This window comes from Neopsephotus bourkii, unplaced genomic scaffold (genome assembly GCF_033783945.1).
Source record: "Neopsephotus bourkii isolate Nb327-2 ecotype Australia unplaced genomic scaffold, CSIRO-AGI_Nbou_v1 NB_107, whole genome shotgun sequence".
Lineage (NCBI taxonomy): Eukaryota > Metazoa > Chordata > Aves > Psittaciformes > Psittacidae > Neopsephotus > Neopsephotus bourkii.
Genome location: NW_026900624.1, coordinates 1,233,163 through 1,252,685, shown reverse-complemented (window position 1 = coordinate 1,252,685; position 19,523 = coordinate 1,233,163). Strand labels below are relative to the sequence as shown.

General features: G+C 38.4%; 1 protein-coding gene across 4 annotated transcripts in view; it reads right to left on the bottom strand.

Moving 5' to 3' along the window:
* The window catches only part of LOC133214447 (anoctamin-4), a 187,759-nt gene that overhangs the window by 28,746 nt on the left and 139,490 nt on the right, over positions 1–19,523 (bottom strand). For all 4 annotated transcript variants that reach the window (XM_061357348.1, XM_061357357.1, XM_061357373.1 and 1 more), the window contains 6 exons: positions 15,173–15,307; positions 14,382–14,478; positions 13,841–13,901; positions 7,478–7,560; positions 3,597–3,737; positions 1,564–1,728 (listed from right to left, as the gene is read on the bottom strand). In XM_061357348.1, the coding sequence (XP_061213332.1) occupies positions 1,564–1,728; positions 3,597–3,737; positions 7,478–7,560; positions 13,841–13,901; positions 14,382–14,478; positions 15,173–15,307 (682 nt within the window). The remainder of the gene's footprint in view (positions 1–1,563; positions 1,729–3,596; positions 3,738–7,477; positions 7,561–13,840; positions 13,902–14,381; positions 14,479–15,172; positions 15,308–19,523) is intronic.

Here is a 19,523-nt window from a genome sequence, read left to right as displayed (position 1 = left end):
GCACCTTCAAGCCTTCTTCCATTATCTTGAAAATTTCTCTAAGCTGTAAAATGCTTTGAGAACCAAATAATTTTGTTTCTGCCATAATTCTTTGTTGCTGCTTCACTGCATATACAAATGACTGATTCTGAGAGCTTGGAAATGGATGTACTGAAAGATATATATAGTTTTCTTTTTATTTCTTCTATGCTTATTGTGTGCTTTAGGTGGATTAAAAAAAAAAATTTAAAAGCTCCAGATAGCAAACAATAAATCAAAATAACATAAAAGAAGAGACCCCTCAGTACAAATTCAGACAGAATAACAGCTTCCACCTCTTCTTTTCTTTCTCAGCCTATATCCCACCTTAGGGAAAATACAGAAAAGTAAACAGTTCTTGACAGAGTGTCCTAGTCACCAATCCAGTCTTGCCTATGTGAAAGGGAGCAAAGCCTCTTGGAATTTCCTTCTATATAAATGAGGGGCTGTTAAAATGAATTTTCAGATGATGGATGTCGCGGATGTACTGCTGAACCCAGGACAATGGAAATGCACGAGTATTGCACAGGAAAGAAAGAGGTCTCCAAGCCAGCACTTGGAAATATGCAGGCCTGAAATAACACCTCTTATGTCTGCTAGGATGTAAGTTAGAGTACCTCCTGAAGCAAAAAATAACAAGCTTTCTGAAGAAAGTTCTTGCTACTACTGGGTGAGTAGAGGTACTCCACCCTGGCTCCCGTACCTGCATATTTGTAGGCTGATCCCTTTTCTCCCTTGAAATACATTCTTAGAACATCCGTTGACAAAACCCTGATAGTAAAAAGCCATAAACCTCTTGCTAAGAGCAACTAATTAAAACCACACTGCTATCACAGCAATATACAGCAGTACCTGCATCTCGATGGAAGGACAGAACTCATTGTCCTATTGTGACTTCTACCACATGGAAATTTCAGTTTTTAATTTGTCCCAAGTCTAGTTCCGAATGAGTTCACAGCAACAACCTGACCTCAGAAAGCCCCCCCTCCCAGTGACCCCAGATCATGTCTCAGGTGCACTCTGACAAAGTCCATTGCTAGCTCATGAGCAACTCATGCCTGCTAAGCATCGTGAAGTTCTTCAGCCCGAGGCAGTCCTCCTGCATATGGACATTGTGTCTCTATATGCTATCCTCACTGCTAAAGTACTGTGAAAACCGAGCTTGAATTGCTGAAATTAGTATAAATTAGAATTAAGCTTGGCCACTGTATTTAAAAAATAACATCAAAACACTAATTACAAAGAATAATATTAACAAAATGGACTGAAACCTGCGAACATATGAAAAGAAAAAAAAGAAGCAGAGGATAAAAGAGAAATAGGGACATGTCTCCCTAGAATATCTTTTAAAATATTCAAACACAATGTTTTGGATTTGGAACTGTAGTTTATATAAATAGTGAATGATATTCATAAACAGTATTGCCATGGCTTAGCAAGACATTCCATTTCTGATGAAAAAGGAACCAAAAGCATTTGGTGGTCTGTAGACTGATGTATCTACTAGTCTGATGGCTCAGATATATCTTTGGATATGTTACTCACCACATTTAGTAGCATGATGATGCAAAAGTTGATGCACACTGCAGTCCCTGTAGTTGCAACCTGAGAGTTATTCCTGATTAAAGCCCACTTAAAGGCAGCAAAAGTGCTGACAGTCACAACGCGGTAAATAACAATGCCAAAAACAGCAGCAATCACCACACAGATCTAAAGGAAGAAAAAAAATCAGAGAGAAACCATTTTAGCATGGGTGACTCATCTCATAGAAACTCAGACACAGTACCCATTAGCCACCTTATTAGATAAGGAAAGTTTCTTCAGCAGAAGACATGATTATTTGCAAACAATAGGTGTATTCCAAGGTTATTCACAGACAAGGGGATCAAAACTGAAGTATATCTAAGATACTTAAATGGGCAAAATGATTTTGAAAACACTGAATGCTAATCATCAAGCTGCTTTCATATTTTATTAGTCACAAAATTGATTGACGTAATCCCAGTGAAGAAGAAAAATACAAGTGTGTGAATGTGAAGGATTGTCTCTGAATTCTCTGCATAGTGTTGAGGGGAAGAAGGACCACTTTCCTTTATTAACAGGGAACCACTAATACGGTTCAAGCTGTATCAGTAACTGCATTGTGAGCGTTAATGCTGTGAAACTCAGAACAGCTCTAACTGGAAGATTTTGTAAGCATCTATCTCCTATGTTTAAAGCTATAATTTTTAAGGAATATTTTTCCTAAATGAGGGGAATTTCTGAGTTTTTCTAAATCATTGGAAGCCTGCATTATGCCAGCAAAACCCACATCTTCAGTGAAAATAATCCTTGACCTGTTTCAAAAACTGTTATGAGGATAATTTGTCGTGCATGCAACTCATAGCAAGGTTACTTTCTGGCACTTTGAGCAGGATCTATCACTAGGCTGAGAAGATTAATGACTGTGTTTGCAAAGGATAGGGAGTGAAAACTGTTCCCCTTCAAGAAAAAAAAAATAGGGAAAATATACAAGATGTTGCAGGTATAGAATCATTTCTGAGCAGAGACTACAGTCCTGAGCAGACCTAAAAGTCTTCAAAGACTGAGTCAGACAGTATGTTGGCTCCTCATGCCCAGTGTTTTTCTGTGTGTCTGTCCATCCTACAGACATACCAGAGCACAATTCATCCCAATAATGCTCTTGCCTTTCTTGACTGAGACTGCATTGGACAATTTTGAAGCCATCAGGTTCCTACAAGCCCTCTGACCTGTTCCCCTCTGTCTCATTCAAACAGAGAGTTGCTGAACTAGCTCATTTACCTGGCTCTTCACAACTCCTGAAATTATACATATATAATTTTCTAGCCTCCTGCGAAAGCCCTAGTAAATTCCATGAGGGTCTGAGTTGATGCCAATTGTGTTTTCAAGACCAGTCCTACCCCTGCTGTTGTCATGTGAATAACAGTTTCAGTGAAGTTAGAAGATGGGGGCATTTCAGCAGAATGCAGGCAGCTTTATTCAGGAGAAGTGCTAGTTTCGCACTTTGGAAGCAGGAGAGATGCCTCGTTTTAGACAAGGAACATCGAGTTTTCCATTTCAATTGCATTAGGAATATGAACCCTCCCCAATACACTGAAACACTGGGACGTATTAACATCATTAAGCACTGTAAGCATCTTAGCTGGGTTTTCTGTAGAGTTTACAAAGAACAGCTGCCTATTCTATGGCATCATTCCTCATTACTCTGCGCAGTCTACACAGGGAAGGCAAGGAAATCGATGAGCTGGTTCAGTCAGTTGAAGTTCGTGCCTAAATGTGATAGCATTATTATTCCAGCAAGTGTATTGCTACATACAGTGATATGTGTATAACCCTTGAAGGAAGGGCTTAACTATCTGTGAGACTCAGTGAAAGGTAAGCTTGTGTAGAACTTTAAATCTCAGGCAATTTGCTTTGTACAGATTTTCAGCCTGTAGTAAACATGCTAGAGCTTACTTTACTTTCAAGCAGTCATACCCAGTACCTTTATGCTCTCTCACCAGAGATAATGCTGTTTTGCATTTTTTCAACTGGTAAATAAATAAAAGTTCTCAAACCATAAAAAATATTCCAGATGCAGAAACAATGAGTCTGCTGCATTTATCTGCAAATGCTTGATAAGGCTCTGGCTTCCCGGATATGGGGTTCATTCGTTCTTTCTTGGAGTATTTGGCTTCAAACTGTGGACGTATTTCCTCCTAAGGAATAGACAGACAATGTTCACATACAGCAGAGCTAGGAAAGAGTCTGTAGGAAACTTCAGATTGCTTATCAGATAACCAATATCATTATTGGGAAGTACATCTTTGAATTCAGCAACTGGCGCAGATACAATAAAAGCTGAGCTGGGAACTCAGGTCTCCTTCATGAGAACTAGAATAAAGCACTGGATCCATAAAGCCATATTGTAAGTACTTAGTAAACTCCCCAATTAGCTAGTCATCTAAACAATATAACAAATTCTAATTATACGGCTGTAAACCAGATAATTTTAAGGCTGATACCACAGAATTTTCCAACCTGGTCTTAACATATTGATACTGGAATTCTACAACAAAGCAGAAAAAAACCCAAACCCCCAAACCCAAAAACCCAACGCAAAACCAAATTCCTTTATCCAAAGCTAGTTGCTGTTTGCTAGGTAACTGATTACCTTCCTATTATCAGCAAAAGTTTCTCAGCATTTGAAGAAGGAGCTATGACATCTAATACTGCTCAATTCTTCCCAACTTGGACAACATTATTTGAAGTCCTGTTTTGCCATAAAAACTCTCTTCTGAAATGAAACCTGTGGATCTCTTAGGGACACTTTGTTACATCTGTTTATAGCCTTGTCAGAAGACAAGGTTCACCCCTAGTTCAGGTAAGACCTTACAATTTTCAGCTGCAGTAGGGTTACCCCACTGCCCTGCCATCCAGGAGGTTCATCAACAATCACGTGTCCTCTGCCATCTCACCCAAGTCTGACATTGAGGATGCTGTTAGAGTTGAGAGAAGGTACCAGAGAGAAAGTGGAGAGGGACTCGCACAGCTGCTGGAGGTCTATCTACATTAAGCCAAGTTTTACAATGCTCTGATGCATAGTGGAGAACTGGCCCATGGTACAGCTGGCTACAAGGGAGCACAAAGGCAGCTATGGTCTGTCTGAAGCTTTTCCACCAGGCCTCTGCTGCACATTTCTTTGTAAGAGCCAAGAATCAAGCTTAGCAATTTAGTCACTTCCATCCCTCAGCCTGCATTTAATTGCTTGAAAGTTGTACATGCCCAGACCTTAAATGACTGCATTGAAATTGGTGAATGTTAACTGCTCATACAAGTCTCCAGAATGTGAATAAAAATAAGATATCCTAAAATCTTACATCCTTTTTACAAAATTCTCCTGGGGTATGGGGAGAAAGTCATGCCTCATTCTCATTCTCTCAAGTTTTGAAGGTACATTTTTTCAATACAGTTAACTTCCAAATTTGAGCAGCAACCTGGTAATATGGTGTTACAAAAAGTTAAGAGGCATGCATGCTCAGCTGCAATGCCAGTTAAGTAATTATGGGTTTGAGGGAACCATGCCTACATTAGCTATTTACAGAGACTAAGCATGTTTCTGAGGGGGCTCTTATTCTACCTTGCTCAAGCTGTTCCTGCCATATCAGGGCTGAAAGCTGCCAAGCAGACCATAATCTAGCAAGAGAAACAATGCAAGTACTATTCCTGTGTGCCCAAGGACATGCAAAAGGACAGTGTGATAGCATTGAAGCAGGGTGCTTGAGGATGGTACCCCAGCTGGGGTTAAACCACTACAGGACTCTGCCAGCTGGCTTACCGAGTCATATACAAGAAACCCTTTCTTCTCTGCAGCTCTCTCTAAGCCAAGTTTCTATTATCTTTCATAATCTGCACTATGGGGAAGTCCTTATCATACCCACCCATTCAGGAATCTAGGTATCTATCCCCTACAATCTCCAGTCAATTCAGATAATGCAATTGCTATTTTTACAGACACTTCATACAAAACTGACACTTTGGCATGGGCCTGTTTTAATGACACCCAGCAATGCTGAGCACAGTTTGGAGCAGGAAGTGTACAGTATTGTATCTGGCTGAGGGTAATTATAAAGTGACACTGAAGAAAAATATAAAAAGTATGCTGTAAATAGGAACAGAGCCATATTTCAGATGGCAGTGCCAGGAAGTCTGCACAGTTCATTTCTTGTCGCACACTCAGCCAAGACCAAGTTACTCTCCATGTCTCCCATCTTGCACCTGATTTACTAGAAAAGGAAATACAAACATGAAGAGATGAAAACCCCAGAAACATTTAGCCTATGTCTCCAGGCTGGGGGATGTGGGCACTGCAGGGACTGCTGCACACCCTCCTTAGGTGAAAATCTAAAGTGGTGAGGAATTCACAAGGTTGCATGTCTGAAGATATTTAATTTTCCTTCCCTTGGTCTTCATTGCTTCATTCCTTTGTTTCTTCATTTAGAACAGAAAAATGATGATGAAGTGATAGGAAGCCTTACAAATGTGGTTTGTTTTTTTTTTTTTTAATCTGTTGTAGGCAGGAATTAATAAATTTCTCTCTAGCAAAACTTTATTTTTCAATTTGACAATGAAAATTAAAGCAAGCAAAAACTAGACATGGCGGATAATGCTAATACAAATAATAATCTTCATTACCAAAATCTTGTGACTTAAAATGGTAATTAGAACTCTTTAATTGATTTCTTTGAAATAAATACTAAAAGAACTAGTCTGATTTTGTCCAGTGACAACTGAATGGGATGTAGAGAGAAAATTTAATTAGTAGTGATTTTATGAGAAAGCAGTACTTTTAGGAGTGAATTTTCACCCTACAGAGATAGGATTCTCACTGCCATGTACAACTTCATGATCAGACTCCACAGGATATGTCTTTTTCAATCTACATAAAACTGACTGTTCTCCTTCCTTCCTGCTTCTCAAACACGGATCATTCCAACTCTTTATTCACAGGAGAAACTGTACTGATTTCTGGAATATCAAATATGGATTAATGTGCAATGCCTTAGAGCAGATATTTCCACACTAGAAGAAGTACTCTAAATTTATCCTTGAAAAGATATCCTTTTCTTTCTGGAGGTTACTGAGTTCTTCAATAAGTGAATTCTTGCAGGTTTCCTATCCTGCCTAGTCCAAGGATATATTGTCCTCTATATCCCAGACGTACAAAAAAAGGATTTGTAAAAGATTGAAAATCTGAATCTTTATCACCGGGACAATGATATCACCCCAAGAAGTAAGCCTACTTGCAAAGCCTGTGGTTTGCAGGTCATACTGCTTGCCACTGAAAGCAATAGCAAAGTGAAGAGATGAATTTTGAACCACAAAACAGGGAAATGGGAAACCACTTTTTCACCTGGGACACTTGCTTCTGAACTGTGACTGTCATAGGTGCAAAGTACTGCAAAGACCCCAGCTCCAACAGAAAAGGGCAGCATTTGATACTCAAGAAAAGGACACAGTGTTCCACACAGATGATCTTCAAGCAAGGACATACATGAGCCATGAAGTAGGCATGGGCACTGTCAACTGTAGCATCTTCAGGGAAGACACCTCTGAGAGGCATCAGCTCCCACTCTTGGGATCCCACTGAAAGCTAAACAAAGGAGGAACTGATACCTCAAATGCCAATGAGATGCTGATGCTCTGATGACTGATCACATAAATCTTTGAGAAACAGCCAGGTGAGTTCCTATTAGCATCTTTAATTTCTAATGTGACAGATAAAGGTAGCATCTGGCACACTGCTTCTGAAAAGAAAATATCCAAGGAGAAAAATTCTCATTTCCTAGTTTATGAAAATGTGAATGGTGAATTGAAATGTATATCCAAAAGAAAACACGCTTACATTTTAACCAAATCTTTTTGTACTAAAGATTAAAGAATACATTCTTTTACAAACCTCTTCTTCTTCCCAGTCTATCAAGTCCCAGTCATAAGCAATTACTGCTCGCCTTCTTTTCCAGAATTCCAGAAAAACAGTTGCTAGGGCAAATAGAAAATTAATATAAAATCAGTTTTCAGTCAAGAAAGTGTTAATAACGATCACAGAACTGTTGAATGAAACTGTTACATTATTTCCATTCCTTTGCATAAATAGGTTCCTCTGAACAGCAAATCATGCTGATGATCAAAACTGCTTTCAAAAAGCATTGCTTTCTAAGGATTACTTTACTTTCTTCAAGTATGATCTAGGCTTTAGAGATTTCATTTAGTGCTAAATAAGAATGTTTAATTTCTAAACAACCAAGGGAGGACTTTCAAAGAATAAAATTGTTCCTGTGAGTCATCATTACTAGATATAGCAGATTTCTGATGAAGCAAAAGGTTTCCTGGGGCTATTGTACACAAAGCAGTAACTTTCCTTCTTTGAAGACCATTTACAATTCACAGAAACCAGAACCCAGAGGAAGCACATTACACTGCACATGCAAATCTGGACAATATTAGCTGAGGAAATGGGAACTCTTACACCTGTCTAACCCAGACCATTTCTTTTACACTACATGAGGTGTGGCATTAACATCTGGCATTTTCAACATTCTGTGCTGCACAGCCCTTATTGACAGAATTAAAGACAGTGTAATATGCCTATACATGACTGTGTTTCTATTTTGTGATAGGAAGTACAATCAAGGAAGCACTCAGTCATAAAACAATATCTTCATGTTCTGGAGATTAATACCGAGTCTGTTTATGTTTATTTTTAATTATTATTATTTGCTTTCTTAAAAGAATGTAGCAGATGTCTAAAGCTAACAGAAATCAATGGAAAGACTTCCTCTCACACTGTGAGGTTTGTGTCTTTATTGATCACTGAAAAGCATCAGGCTGATAACCACAGCAAACATAAACTTTTCTGTTTATGAGCTAGCACAGTATCAGCTGTAACAGTGTCACAATACCCTGGCTGTATGTTCCACATTCAGTCCTAAAAACATCTCCTTAATGGACTATCTGCCCTACTGCCACATATTGATGATGACGTGGCATGATACTATGCACTGGTGCCAGTTTAGGGAAAGTGAACTTTTAGCCAGTAAGAATTACTATGTTGTAATGTGTGCCAATGTGGCTAAGATATGCTTAGAAAATGAGCACTGTGAGCAGATAAGATATCAAAAGCATGTCTAAGGAGGCAGCTATTTGGCTTGAAGGCATTTTCTTACATCACATTATCCTTTGTCTGAAAGCTGGAGTTATGTTACACTAGGTAACCAGCTGCTTTGATTTAACCTAATAAAGGCAATTCAATCTCCTCAGCCTAATGTTTCTCTGACTTTTTGTAATAACTGCAGTAATGATCAGTTTGGATCAGCAAAATTGGTAAGTGCTAATAAGGCTCTTCTGTGGCTGAACCACCACATTATTCATTCCTCAACTTGTCTTTTGGTGGAGCTGCTTCTTTCCTGTCAGCTCATACTGAATTATTTTGTATAGGCTAAACAAGCAGCCCTGTACTTTTCAGAGACCTTGGAGAAACAAGCCTGATTGATTACTACCACTCTGTTTCCATTCCAAAAACAGCTTGAAGAAGGACTGAAGTGGACGTATGAGCCCACAGTCATGAACATCTCAGGTACATCTGTGCTGAAACATACTTTTTTCTTCTCTTTTTTTTTTCTCCCACATGGAGTGACAAAACTATACTATACATATTATATTTTGTATATTTAGCACCTGCCAGAGTAAATAGGTGCAGCTCCTGAAGCTTGCTTACAAAGCTAGTTTTCAAATAATTAAGTAGCAAATAGGATGATCCACTCAGAGCTGTTTTAGCTTTTACTGTGCTGTGCCTTTTTTCTTCTATCCAGGTCAGTATGCACTCCTCCCTTGCTAGGTATTTAAAAATGTCCTATAAATAAACATCTTTGATTGATTCACTGTACTACTGAGGTCTTCTAAAAAGTACCGCATTTTGAAATGTCTCTGCCTCTTCTCTAGTCAAGTAATCACTAATACCCTACCATCACACTTTAGCGTTCTTTTCTGACTGACAGCTCAACACGACACAGTTGTACTTACCCTTCTCCCATTTTCCTATTGGTATGTTTAAATCAGATGTTGAGAGTTCTCAAAAAAAAAATATCTTGCTTTGAATTTTTAATTTCTCATTGGCCTTAACTCCCAGGTCTTTTTTTTGCCTTTTCTATACTGTACTTGCCCTGCTTCAGAGCTCAGCCTTGCCGCTCAGTCCTCAACATCCACTTGCACAAACAGCTGTCTTAACATAACTTCCTCAGGTACTTTTGAAACAAGCTGTGATCTTATCTAGTTATGCAAATGGTCTCTCACAGTAAATAGCTTAATCTTGACCTTCTCTCAGAAATCCTTTCTTTATTATATTTAATATAGCCATCCTGACTTACAGAATATATTCTTTATACCAAGAATATTGCTGAAGAGCCTCCTTAAATTCTGTCTTCTCAGAGATCAAATCAATATGAATGTTTTATGCTAGAGGCAAGGTTTGTAGGTAAGTAATATCTTCTATTAGACTAACTGATATAATTAGAAAAACATGTTTTATGTTGGCATTTTTTATAGCTTGAAAAAAAATAGTGTTAAATTATTCACGCCAGGCCTTTTTTTCTCATCCCAAGTTTGCCCTTCAGCAAGTGTTCTAAAGCTACTTTCTTTAGCAAAGGAAACATGTTCTAGGTAAACTAGAAGATATGTCAGAAAGGACTTTTCTTGTGTCCCTTAGTCTCCCAAAGATATGTAGAGACAAAGAAACTACCATCAGCCCACCTTGTATTTAGCAAAGCATTAGAAATTATGAATAGCTGAATTCTCCTATTGGACAGTTACATAACTTTGCTACTTAGCTTCAGGAAACATCTAGACAGTGACATCTTTGCACTCACTTTCCCCAGTACTGGAAAAGCAAAACTACAATTCCATCTGGCTTTACAGCAACATACTGGGAATCAACTGATTATCAAATTCACCTAGATCTGTTTCTGAGAATGAATTTTTTCCTGAATTTTAAATGTCAACGTTTACTTACAATGACCATCTGTCATTTTCTGTCTTTGGCAAGAATTCAATTCAAAAAATAAAAAGAGAGGAGTTTTTCCTAGAAATGGGACCTACCTTTTCATCAGGCTTGACATATCTCAAAGTATACATAAGGGGCTAAGTGTAGGTGTTTCCCTCTACCACAGAAACACACAAAACTACCAGTATACAAACTACCAGTGAGTATCACCAGTGTACCTAAGGGAGACTACCTTTTGCCTTTGCTATACCAGTTTAAAATGAAAGTTATCTTAAGTCCTATGTCTTTTGGGAATACATTAGTAAGTATAATATTTTTTCCTATTGTATCAATTACTTTAATTCTTATATAGAACTTTGCTTAAACCAGGCAGAAATACAATAAGTGAGGTGATGGGTCAATATATTTTTTGAAGAAAAGTGTTTCTCTATTCCAATGTCTCCTGGTGCACTTGATAATTCCAACCTTTCTTGATGGGACTGACCTATCCCACATCTAAGCACTATAAAAGATGAGTCCCTCTGCTTCAGAGTCCTACAGCCAGGCCTACTGCTGCTGCACAAATCAAACAGCTCATACTGATACTTGTTGTGGTAATGCCTCTCCCTAGCCTGGCCACAGCAGTTTGCTCATCATTTGAAGAAACATTTTATTTCTATTTAAAAAGGGAGCAACCCTCTTTCTTCGTCAATTAAAGATGTCTTTAGAGTAGAAAGAGGAAGCCTCCATATAGGTCACGTCTTCATGGAAAGCCCAACCTGGACATGCCTGGTTTTGAAAACATCAAGCAAACGGCTGAAATTTCTCCTTCAAGATGTGAGTTGACTAATGGATTTAAAGGCAGTGAAGGAGGAATTTTAGGTAATAAGACAGTGGCTAATTTCAGTCTAAAGAGGTAACAGAATTCTAGCTGCCTTTTTTTTGCTTTCATTCTCTATTTTTAAAAGCACTGCCATAATTTTTTATATGCTACTGTCTGTCAAACTGAAGCATCTAGAAGGCTGAAGATTTCACAGCCAATTTGGCATGCACTTGCCACTTGTTTCATGCTGACAGGAAAAAACATTCCCACAATTAAACTCCTATCATTGTTTCTTCTCTTCCCCTGCGATTTACTGAGATGATGGTAATGCCTGCAGCTGCCAATAGGCCTACTGCAGACTGAAAATCCATTTAGGACAGGAGGTAAGCCAACTTATATATATAGTACCAGAAAATCCCTGGGAAGTGTGGCTTTCCTTGCTCTAATGCTGGTTTAGCCCTAACTGGATGGAAAATATCTCCACAATGTCACTGTTGTCTCAGCAAAGTATTATTCATGAAAGTACAGTCTGGGTGGAAACACAGGATCGTCCAATTCCCCAATCCATAACCTATACTCACAACCTCGTTCCTATTCCTGTCCCTACATCTCTCTTGGCAGCAAGCTCACAAGCACAAGGTAAGCCAACAAAACTGCTGAGGAAACCTCTCAGGCCAGCTGTTGTCCTATAGTCTCTTCTCCACAAGCCAATTCATCTCTCTCTGAGGGCTTAGGTGCTGGAGATGCATGGATGGACAGTGTATTTTGGAGTCCTTGTCCATTGGTGTGGTGATATTCTCATGGGGAATTGGGTCTGGGAGTCTGACAGGGATGCTGAAAGAGGGGGAAGAATGCAAGGCTACCCAAAGTGAGGGTAGCTCAGGAGGTGAGCTCCTGTCAGCTAGGGACAGCTTAGCCTTCTCCCACACAACTACAAGGCAGGACCAGGCACGGTTATCTGAGTGAGCAGCTCCCCTTACTAGAGCTTCTTTTCCTAGAGCCCTGGCTCTGGGCAATGCTAAAACACAGGTGCAACACTGTGAGTACAGCTGTTTCATGAAAGCAGTGTTACTCTTTAGGAGGAACAAAAGCACGAGTGCCAAAATCTGTACTCCAAAGAGATGTTCACCAGCAGTTAGGAACAATGACATAAATGTTCAACAATGTTAACCCATCGATTTTCCTGTTGAGCTGAGATGGAAGTCTCTGCCTCTAAACTGTCTTGGAAATTCTCAACTTCAGTGAGCGCATTGAGAGAAAGGCTGGAAAAGCTGCATAAACATCTAAAAAATCTTTAAGGCTTAGAAATTTTTGGTGATTCTGAGCTCTGGCATAGCCCTAAAACAAAGGTAAAATACCAAGGAAAAACATTAAAATTGTAAGATCTGTGAGTTTTTTCTTTAAGGTGATTTGTGGTATTTTAATACTCCCAATATTACATATGTTGTATACCAATAGGCCTGACTGGTATATGATCTAATTTAATTAGTTAACTAAGGCAAAAACATAGTTTTGGAGGAAGGAACTGAGACAGACTGGTAGGCTAATCTACATTGTCCTGATGGCTCAAATGTTGCCTCCTGGATATTTCTTGTGCAAAATAGATTTGCAGTTTAAAATGCAGATTATAAGGATTACTTGGACAACTTTCCAAAGCAGTTGGAGGTGTATGAGTAAGAACAGGAGAACAATGGCCAAATCAGACTAGCTCAAGCTCCTGGAGCTGTAAGATGAATACCATTTTTGAGGCACCTCATGATCCATTTTCTAAAGGTGTTAACCTCTCAGAATGGCATGGTAGGAGCTAAGAGCCTGGGCATGCTCAGGACATGTTTGAAAGACCCTTTCTGCTGCCAGAAAATACTGTTTCCTCTTCCCTTCAATTCTGCCTATGAGACCACAGTAGGAAAAATAGTGGAGACAGAAACAGAACTGTCCTATATGCAAAAATCAGATTCCATGGCAACAGTTAGACTGCTCTTGCATTAATTTGTCATTCAATGAAATCCTTCATTTATTTCATCAGTTTTGCTTTAATTACAACCAGCCTACATGTATTTAAGGTTTACTGCCTTTCTGCAAAGTGGGAAGAACAATACCTTAATTCATTTTAGTAAACACACTAAACTGAGTTGCCCCAAGCTAAAAGAAGTCCTGAACAGTAACAGAGAAAAGGCCTCAGTGCCAACAGACTGAAAACCAATTACAGCCCCTCCAGAATATATCTACACAGACTCTACATAATGCATTAATGTTTTTATTTTAATTAAAATTATTATCACATAAAAATCTGATTTCAATCACTTCCATCTTCCTTTTGCAGAAACAGAAAAGAATCAAGCCTATATTGGTTTTCTCAGTGTCTGAAAAAAAAGTGTGCTGGAAATTACAAAGGCCTGCATTACATCATAATCTTTAAGAAAAAGATTGTGCACTTACTTAATATCAAAACAAAAACTTACCCCACACGGCCATGAAAACAGCAAAAAAGACAGTAGCTCCATTGTCAAAAAGGTGGGTTACCTAAGGGATATATTAATATTATGATCAATTTGTGGTAGGGTTTTATTTTCTATTTTGACCTAATAGAATAAATGTGACCATGAATGTAGCTGTCCTGAAAATCCTGAGGATCCTTCCCTTGACATGTGAAATGCACCACCAATTGACAAGACTGTCTGCCAGCCTGGCCAGGAGCCATGTACAAAGGATGGATCATAAGATAAAGGTTGATGCCAAGGACACCGTAGCACGTGCAACTAGGACATGACCTCCGGGACTGCTGACTCTCTAAGTGCAAATTACATTCAAATGTTTTACAACCCAGACAAGTGTTTTACAACCCAAACTAAGTCTTGGTAAAAGACAATGAATGTTAATATTAGCTGAAGTTATCAGTCCTTTCAAGATTTTATCTGCCCAAGGTCACTAAAGACAAATGCAAAGGCAAAATTAATGCTTTGACAAGGAAAGCATTTCTAATTGCATAGTTTAAAAATGTACCTTGGCATAAACGCAGCTGTCTGACAACCTCATGAAGGGACAGTATTTATCACATATAGGACACATTATGATATCTGTAGCTTGGCAAACTTCTTTACTGGAAAAATAGAAAAGATAAAATCAGTAGTGGGCTGCACAATGAACAGTCTTAGAATGGATTGATAAGTTTCACTAACAGCTACTTATTGAACAGTACTGGTTCTGTAACTGAAGCCAAGATCTTCATAACTGCATGTGTATAATTAATATTTGTTGACTATCTAAGACTTCAGAGTGTACAGTCCTAACTGCAGAGGACAGCTCCTCATGGTTAGCCTAGCAGTATCTCTTTACCATTTCCAGCTTCTTCTTAAGTCAGAAGTGGCCTTTGGTAAGAAGAGGGTGGGCATGACTGTAGATGAAGTTTGACTTATTCTTGTAATTTGTCTTAAGTGTGCAAGAATGTAGAGGTGGATCTTTGGAAAATGCCTTAAAGACAGTAAAAACTGTCCCACTCTTCTGCTGGACTGTTACTACGGTAATGAAGGAGTTCTACTTTTTTCCCTGCTTTATGCTGAGTTGCCAGCAACATCAGGAACTGGAGCTGGGCAAGAAACATTGTCTTTCATCCCAGTTCCAGAGCACAAAACAAGGGAAGCTCGATACTGGGTAGCTTATGAGAAACAAGCACAGTCTTCTGAGTTTTCATTCAACAGTTCAAAATGAAATAATTAACAATTCATATGAAGATCTCTTAAATTATTCATAACAACCCACTACTGTAATTTCCCTTATCAAAGTGCCCACGTTACCTGACTTGGCAGTGGTTCAAAGTGGTGACTCCATACAAAAAGACAAATAATCCAATGAAGGCAGCTGGGAAGAGCATCCCCGTGTACCAGCCTAACCAGGCAAAGTACAGCCCAATTTTCTCACCAAAGTACCGTCTGTTACAAAACACAACACAAGGAAGTTACCTGCTAATTAGAATAAATCTGCTTAACCTTGCTTATTAATAGAAAGCAAATATTTATATCATATCTGAAGAGTAGATTAGAGAGCAGAATCTGAATCTCCGAACAAAAAAAGCCTGCAACTTGGCTTGTAAATCCACACTGAGAGACCTGCCTCAGGAAAGAACTTAAAAAAATATTAAAAATTCACAACCAGACTTTGTAGTGAGATGAGTGGAGACTTCAGAAGTAAATGCTGAGTTCACATTAAAAAGCTAGTTCTTTGTGTCTGGGAAACTGATGGCTCTCTTTGCTGTTTGGCTATATAACTGTACTTCCCAAGCAATTGCACTGAAATTAATTTAGTCCCTAAAACTGGTGTAACAGCAAAACTTATCTGGGCCCAAATTATTTCTAAGAAACTAGCTAACCAGAAGTTATTCTCCAATCCAATTTATTTTCATTTGATTATTTCTTTTCTTACCTTAGTTCATGCAAAATTAATCTCATGATTCTGCCACAGGGGAAAGGAAAATAAAGTGCAAAAGCAAATATCTTTATGTACCATCTTGCACTGATTTGAGGAAAGTAGTCTGAATTAATCCTGATTTGTTAGCTATATTGCTTAAAAACTAACTGCAAAGTGGCCAGGAAGTTCCTATTTGCTAAATATTCATTAACTTTTCTTCCTCCTCCTAAACACAACCAGACCTTTATTTATGTGTTAAAGAATACATCAAACACACAAAAAACCCTGCTGAATTTATCAGCATAGGAACAGTCTCATGCATTGCCTTGTATTTGATGGTCTTGTACACAGTAGGATGTTGATTAGATTAGGATGCTTCACAAATCAATATGCAATTATAATGATTACAATGAATATTTTAGTAGATTATTTGCAAGATTAGTTTTAAAGAATGAGGCAAGATGATATTCTTGCATTTCAGACTTTACAGAAAACTTAAGCTTGCATATCAACTGAATTTGAGAATAGCTGCTGCTGAAAACCCACTTTTAAATTAATGATGCAATTTTTGATCTGTCCAGAGACAAATAACACAGAGAGACAGCACTGCTGGCTCCTTTATGCTACCAGAAAACACCTTTGGTTAAACTTTCACAGTGAGGAGGAAAGGACCCATGATGAGATCTAGGGCTGGAGGCAGTGGAGAAGAGAAACAAAAGCTTGGTCTGGAATGGACAAACCCATCAGTTTTCAAATGAAAATTAAAAATTTCCAGTGTGAGCAATATGTGTCTGGGCTGAACTCATGCTCTGTTGAATGATACTGACCTACACTATTAACATTTGAGTTCACCAGTTCTGCGTGAGAAGCCAGATCACATGGTTTTTGTTTTTCTGACATTCAATCGAAACTCGGATTTACAGGATAAAGACGTGATAAGCTAACAGTAACATACTCAGCTCTGACAAGGACAACAGGTATGGCTGTAAAAAGGCACACTGGAAAATGCATTTTGAGCCCTCACTTAACAGTGTTAGTGAACTCTTTGGCCTAGCTATTTTCTTGATGCCTAGGATGTCAAACTGTGCCTGCTCCACTGAAAAGGCAGGCTCACACTTTGAGGTTACTTCCACGGAATGTTTATGATCTCTTTTTTTCATATACATAGTTCAAATTAGTGAAGTAAACCTAACATCAAGAGTTTTTATTTCATTCTCTACATTCAAGGATGAATGTTTACTTGCTCCACTGCCCAAGTCAAAAGACATTCATGACAAACTTCATCTCCTATCCTGCTGGACCTTTCCTTCTAAATGGTGCAAATCATAGTACTCTTTTTTGATCTAGAGATCGAGCAGCTTCATCCTAAATGAAGGACCAAGCAAAGTTCAGTGTCTGCATAAAGAAGAATGGACATGATAGGGAGCAACCCAAATCTCTGCAACGCAAGGAAAAGGCATCTGAGGACATTTGTGAGTTACCCTTTGCTTCACAACTGGTATTCTGCAGGCTGTACTACTGTAATTTGCACCAGGATCAAGTTAATATTTAATTTCTTATGAACTCATAGCATATTTTTTCTGTAAATCTCTGTTCAGAAGAAATATGAACAGAGTCCTCATGGGCTGAGTGCTACAGGAACAAACTATGGCAGTACAAGGTCATTGGAGACCTTTCTAGTTGCCATGTTCACAGCAGTTCCACATTAATTCCAATCCATAATTGAGTTAGCCTGGACCATCTTGACCCTCAGGAGACAAAGGTGGTTGAGAGATACCTTTGCCACTTATTCCATTGAAATTGCACCAAAGACAAAAACAAGCTCTGTTTCTTGTCTGTCACTATATACAGAACAGAAATCTCATACAGCTCTCCAAAGAGATGGCAGTTCTTTTACCTTCATGCTGGTTCTTTAGCCAGAAATCAATAATGTATCTGAAGAATTCTAGGGTGCATCATTGTGCATTATTTATACCCAAATTTAACCTGTTAACACTTTGCTCTTTGAAAGCCTCTTTGAATTTTCCAACACTAGTAAACATTTGCATTTTTGTTAACTTTGTTAACTTATTACCATCTAATTTTTCAGATGGTTAATAAGAATAGGAAAAAATGATTTGTTTCTTTGCTTCCTCTCCTACAGAACATTTCCTCCACAGCTAACCTAAAAAGCAGACATACCCCCCCAGGCACCTAACAGAATAATTCATCTCTCCTATCCTCATATATGCTGTACCTTTCCAATAATAATAAAAAAATAAATTGAGCTTCTCAATTTTATGCTAGCCCATCACCTACCTTAATGATGAACTGTCTCTCCTCTTACAGCCTTCCAATGATAGAACTATCACTGACTCAACTGGGCCAAGATTTCAATCTCAGTGTTTATCAATAAAACACATTTTTGAAAATTACTAAGCCACAAAAATTTCAGACTATTCTGTGTTTAACAATCTTCATTATAGAATCTTTTGCTTTCAGGGTGCCTACAAGGAAGTCATGGGACTAAAACAAAGGCAGGTTTAGATTCAAGCTAAGAACATACCTATTCTCATTAATCCTTTTGCAGGTTAGAATGAAATCCTGTGCAGAACTTTTACATCACAGAAACAAGTTGTGAGGGAGCTAGGCCTTTCCAATTGGTGCTTTGGTCACTTGAAGATCTCATGTTATGGCAGCAGGTTGAAAGGGAGTTGTCAGATTACAAACAAGTCAGTTAATCCAAACATGGAGTAAAATGCAAATTACTTGGGTATTAGCTTTGTCTTGAGGTTCATTTAGGTAAGTTTACAATCACTTTATATAAATACAGTTTTCCCCTCCCTTTTTCTCCTGTAAATAACATGCACAAGCAGCAGGAGGAGCAATTTGTGCACAGCTTAGAGAACAGCAGCAGTGATCCAAAGTGTTCAGGAATCACTGCAACCGTTTCCATTGATTTAGGTTGTCCCAGAGCATATAAATGTAAGTCCTGCCTCTTTCCAATTGCTATCAATTCTAAGCATCTTAAATTTTTCTTGTAAAGTGACTATGGATACTAAATTCTAACAAAAGTGTAATTAAAATCATGGTACCACATCTGTTGATTAGTAATAACTGCCTTTGCAAATGTGCCAAGTCTGTGCCTTCATACTGCCACATTTCAAAGCAGAGTGAAAGCAGAATCATGCAATTCTCCTCAAATTACGTTTCCCCATTTATTTCTAGTGACTAGTACCTCCATAACAGCCAGCTGATGAGATTAAGTGAAATCTGGGAGGCACCAGATTGATAGCATGAGAGATCTAAGGCCTCTCTTTAACAGCTAACGGAAAAATAGAACAGCACTAAAGTATAAACAATTTCTCTTCCTATTGTGGCAACTTGACTTTAAGGTGGAAATATCATATCTGTTAATGAGATAATTTACCTAGTGTACTCCTTAGTCTTTCTAAAGCATATAATAAAAGGGAATGCCTGCTAGAGCCATAAATTCTGGTCCAGTGTTCGTGGAAGAACTAACATTCATCCATTCCTTTAGTACAGATGGCAAGACTACTCCCTTCAAGCACACCCTATATAACTGTTCACATGGGAAAAAAATAAAAAGGTTGCTGTGCTGCAAACTTGGTACTAAAAAATCTTCTGTTTAAAGTCTGCACGTTGAGATACTGCTGAGTGAAATGAACAACAGGTCTTGCTGGTGTTGACAGCTCTTCAAGGAAAAATCTCCACTCCCAAGACGTGTGAGCTGCTGAGAGT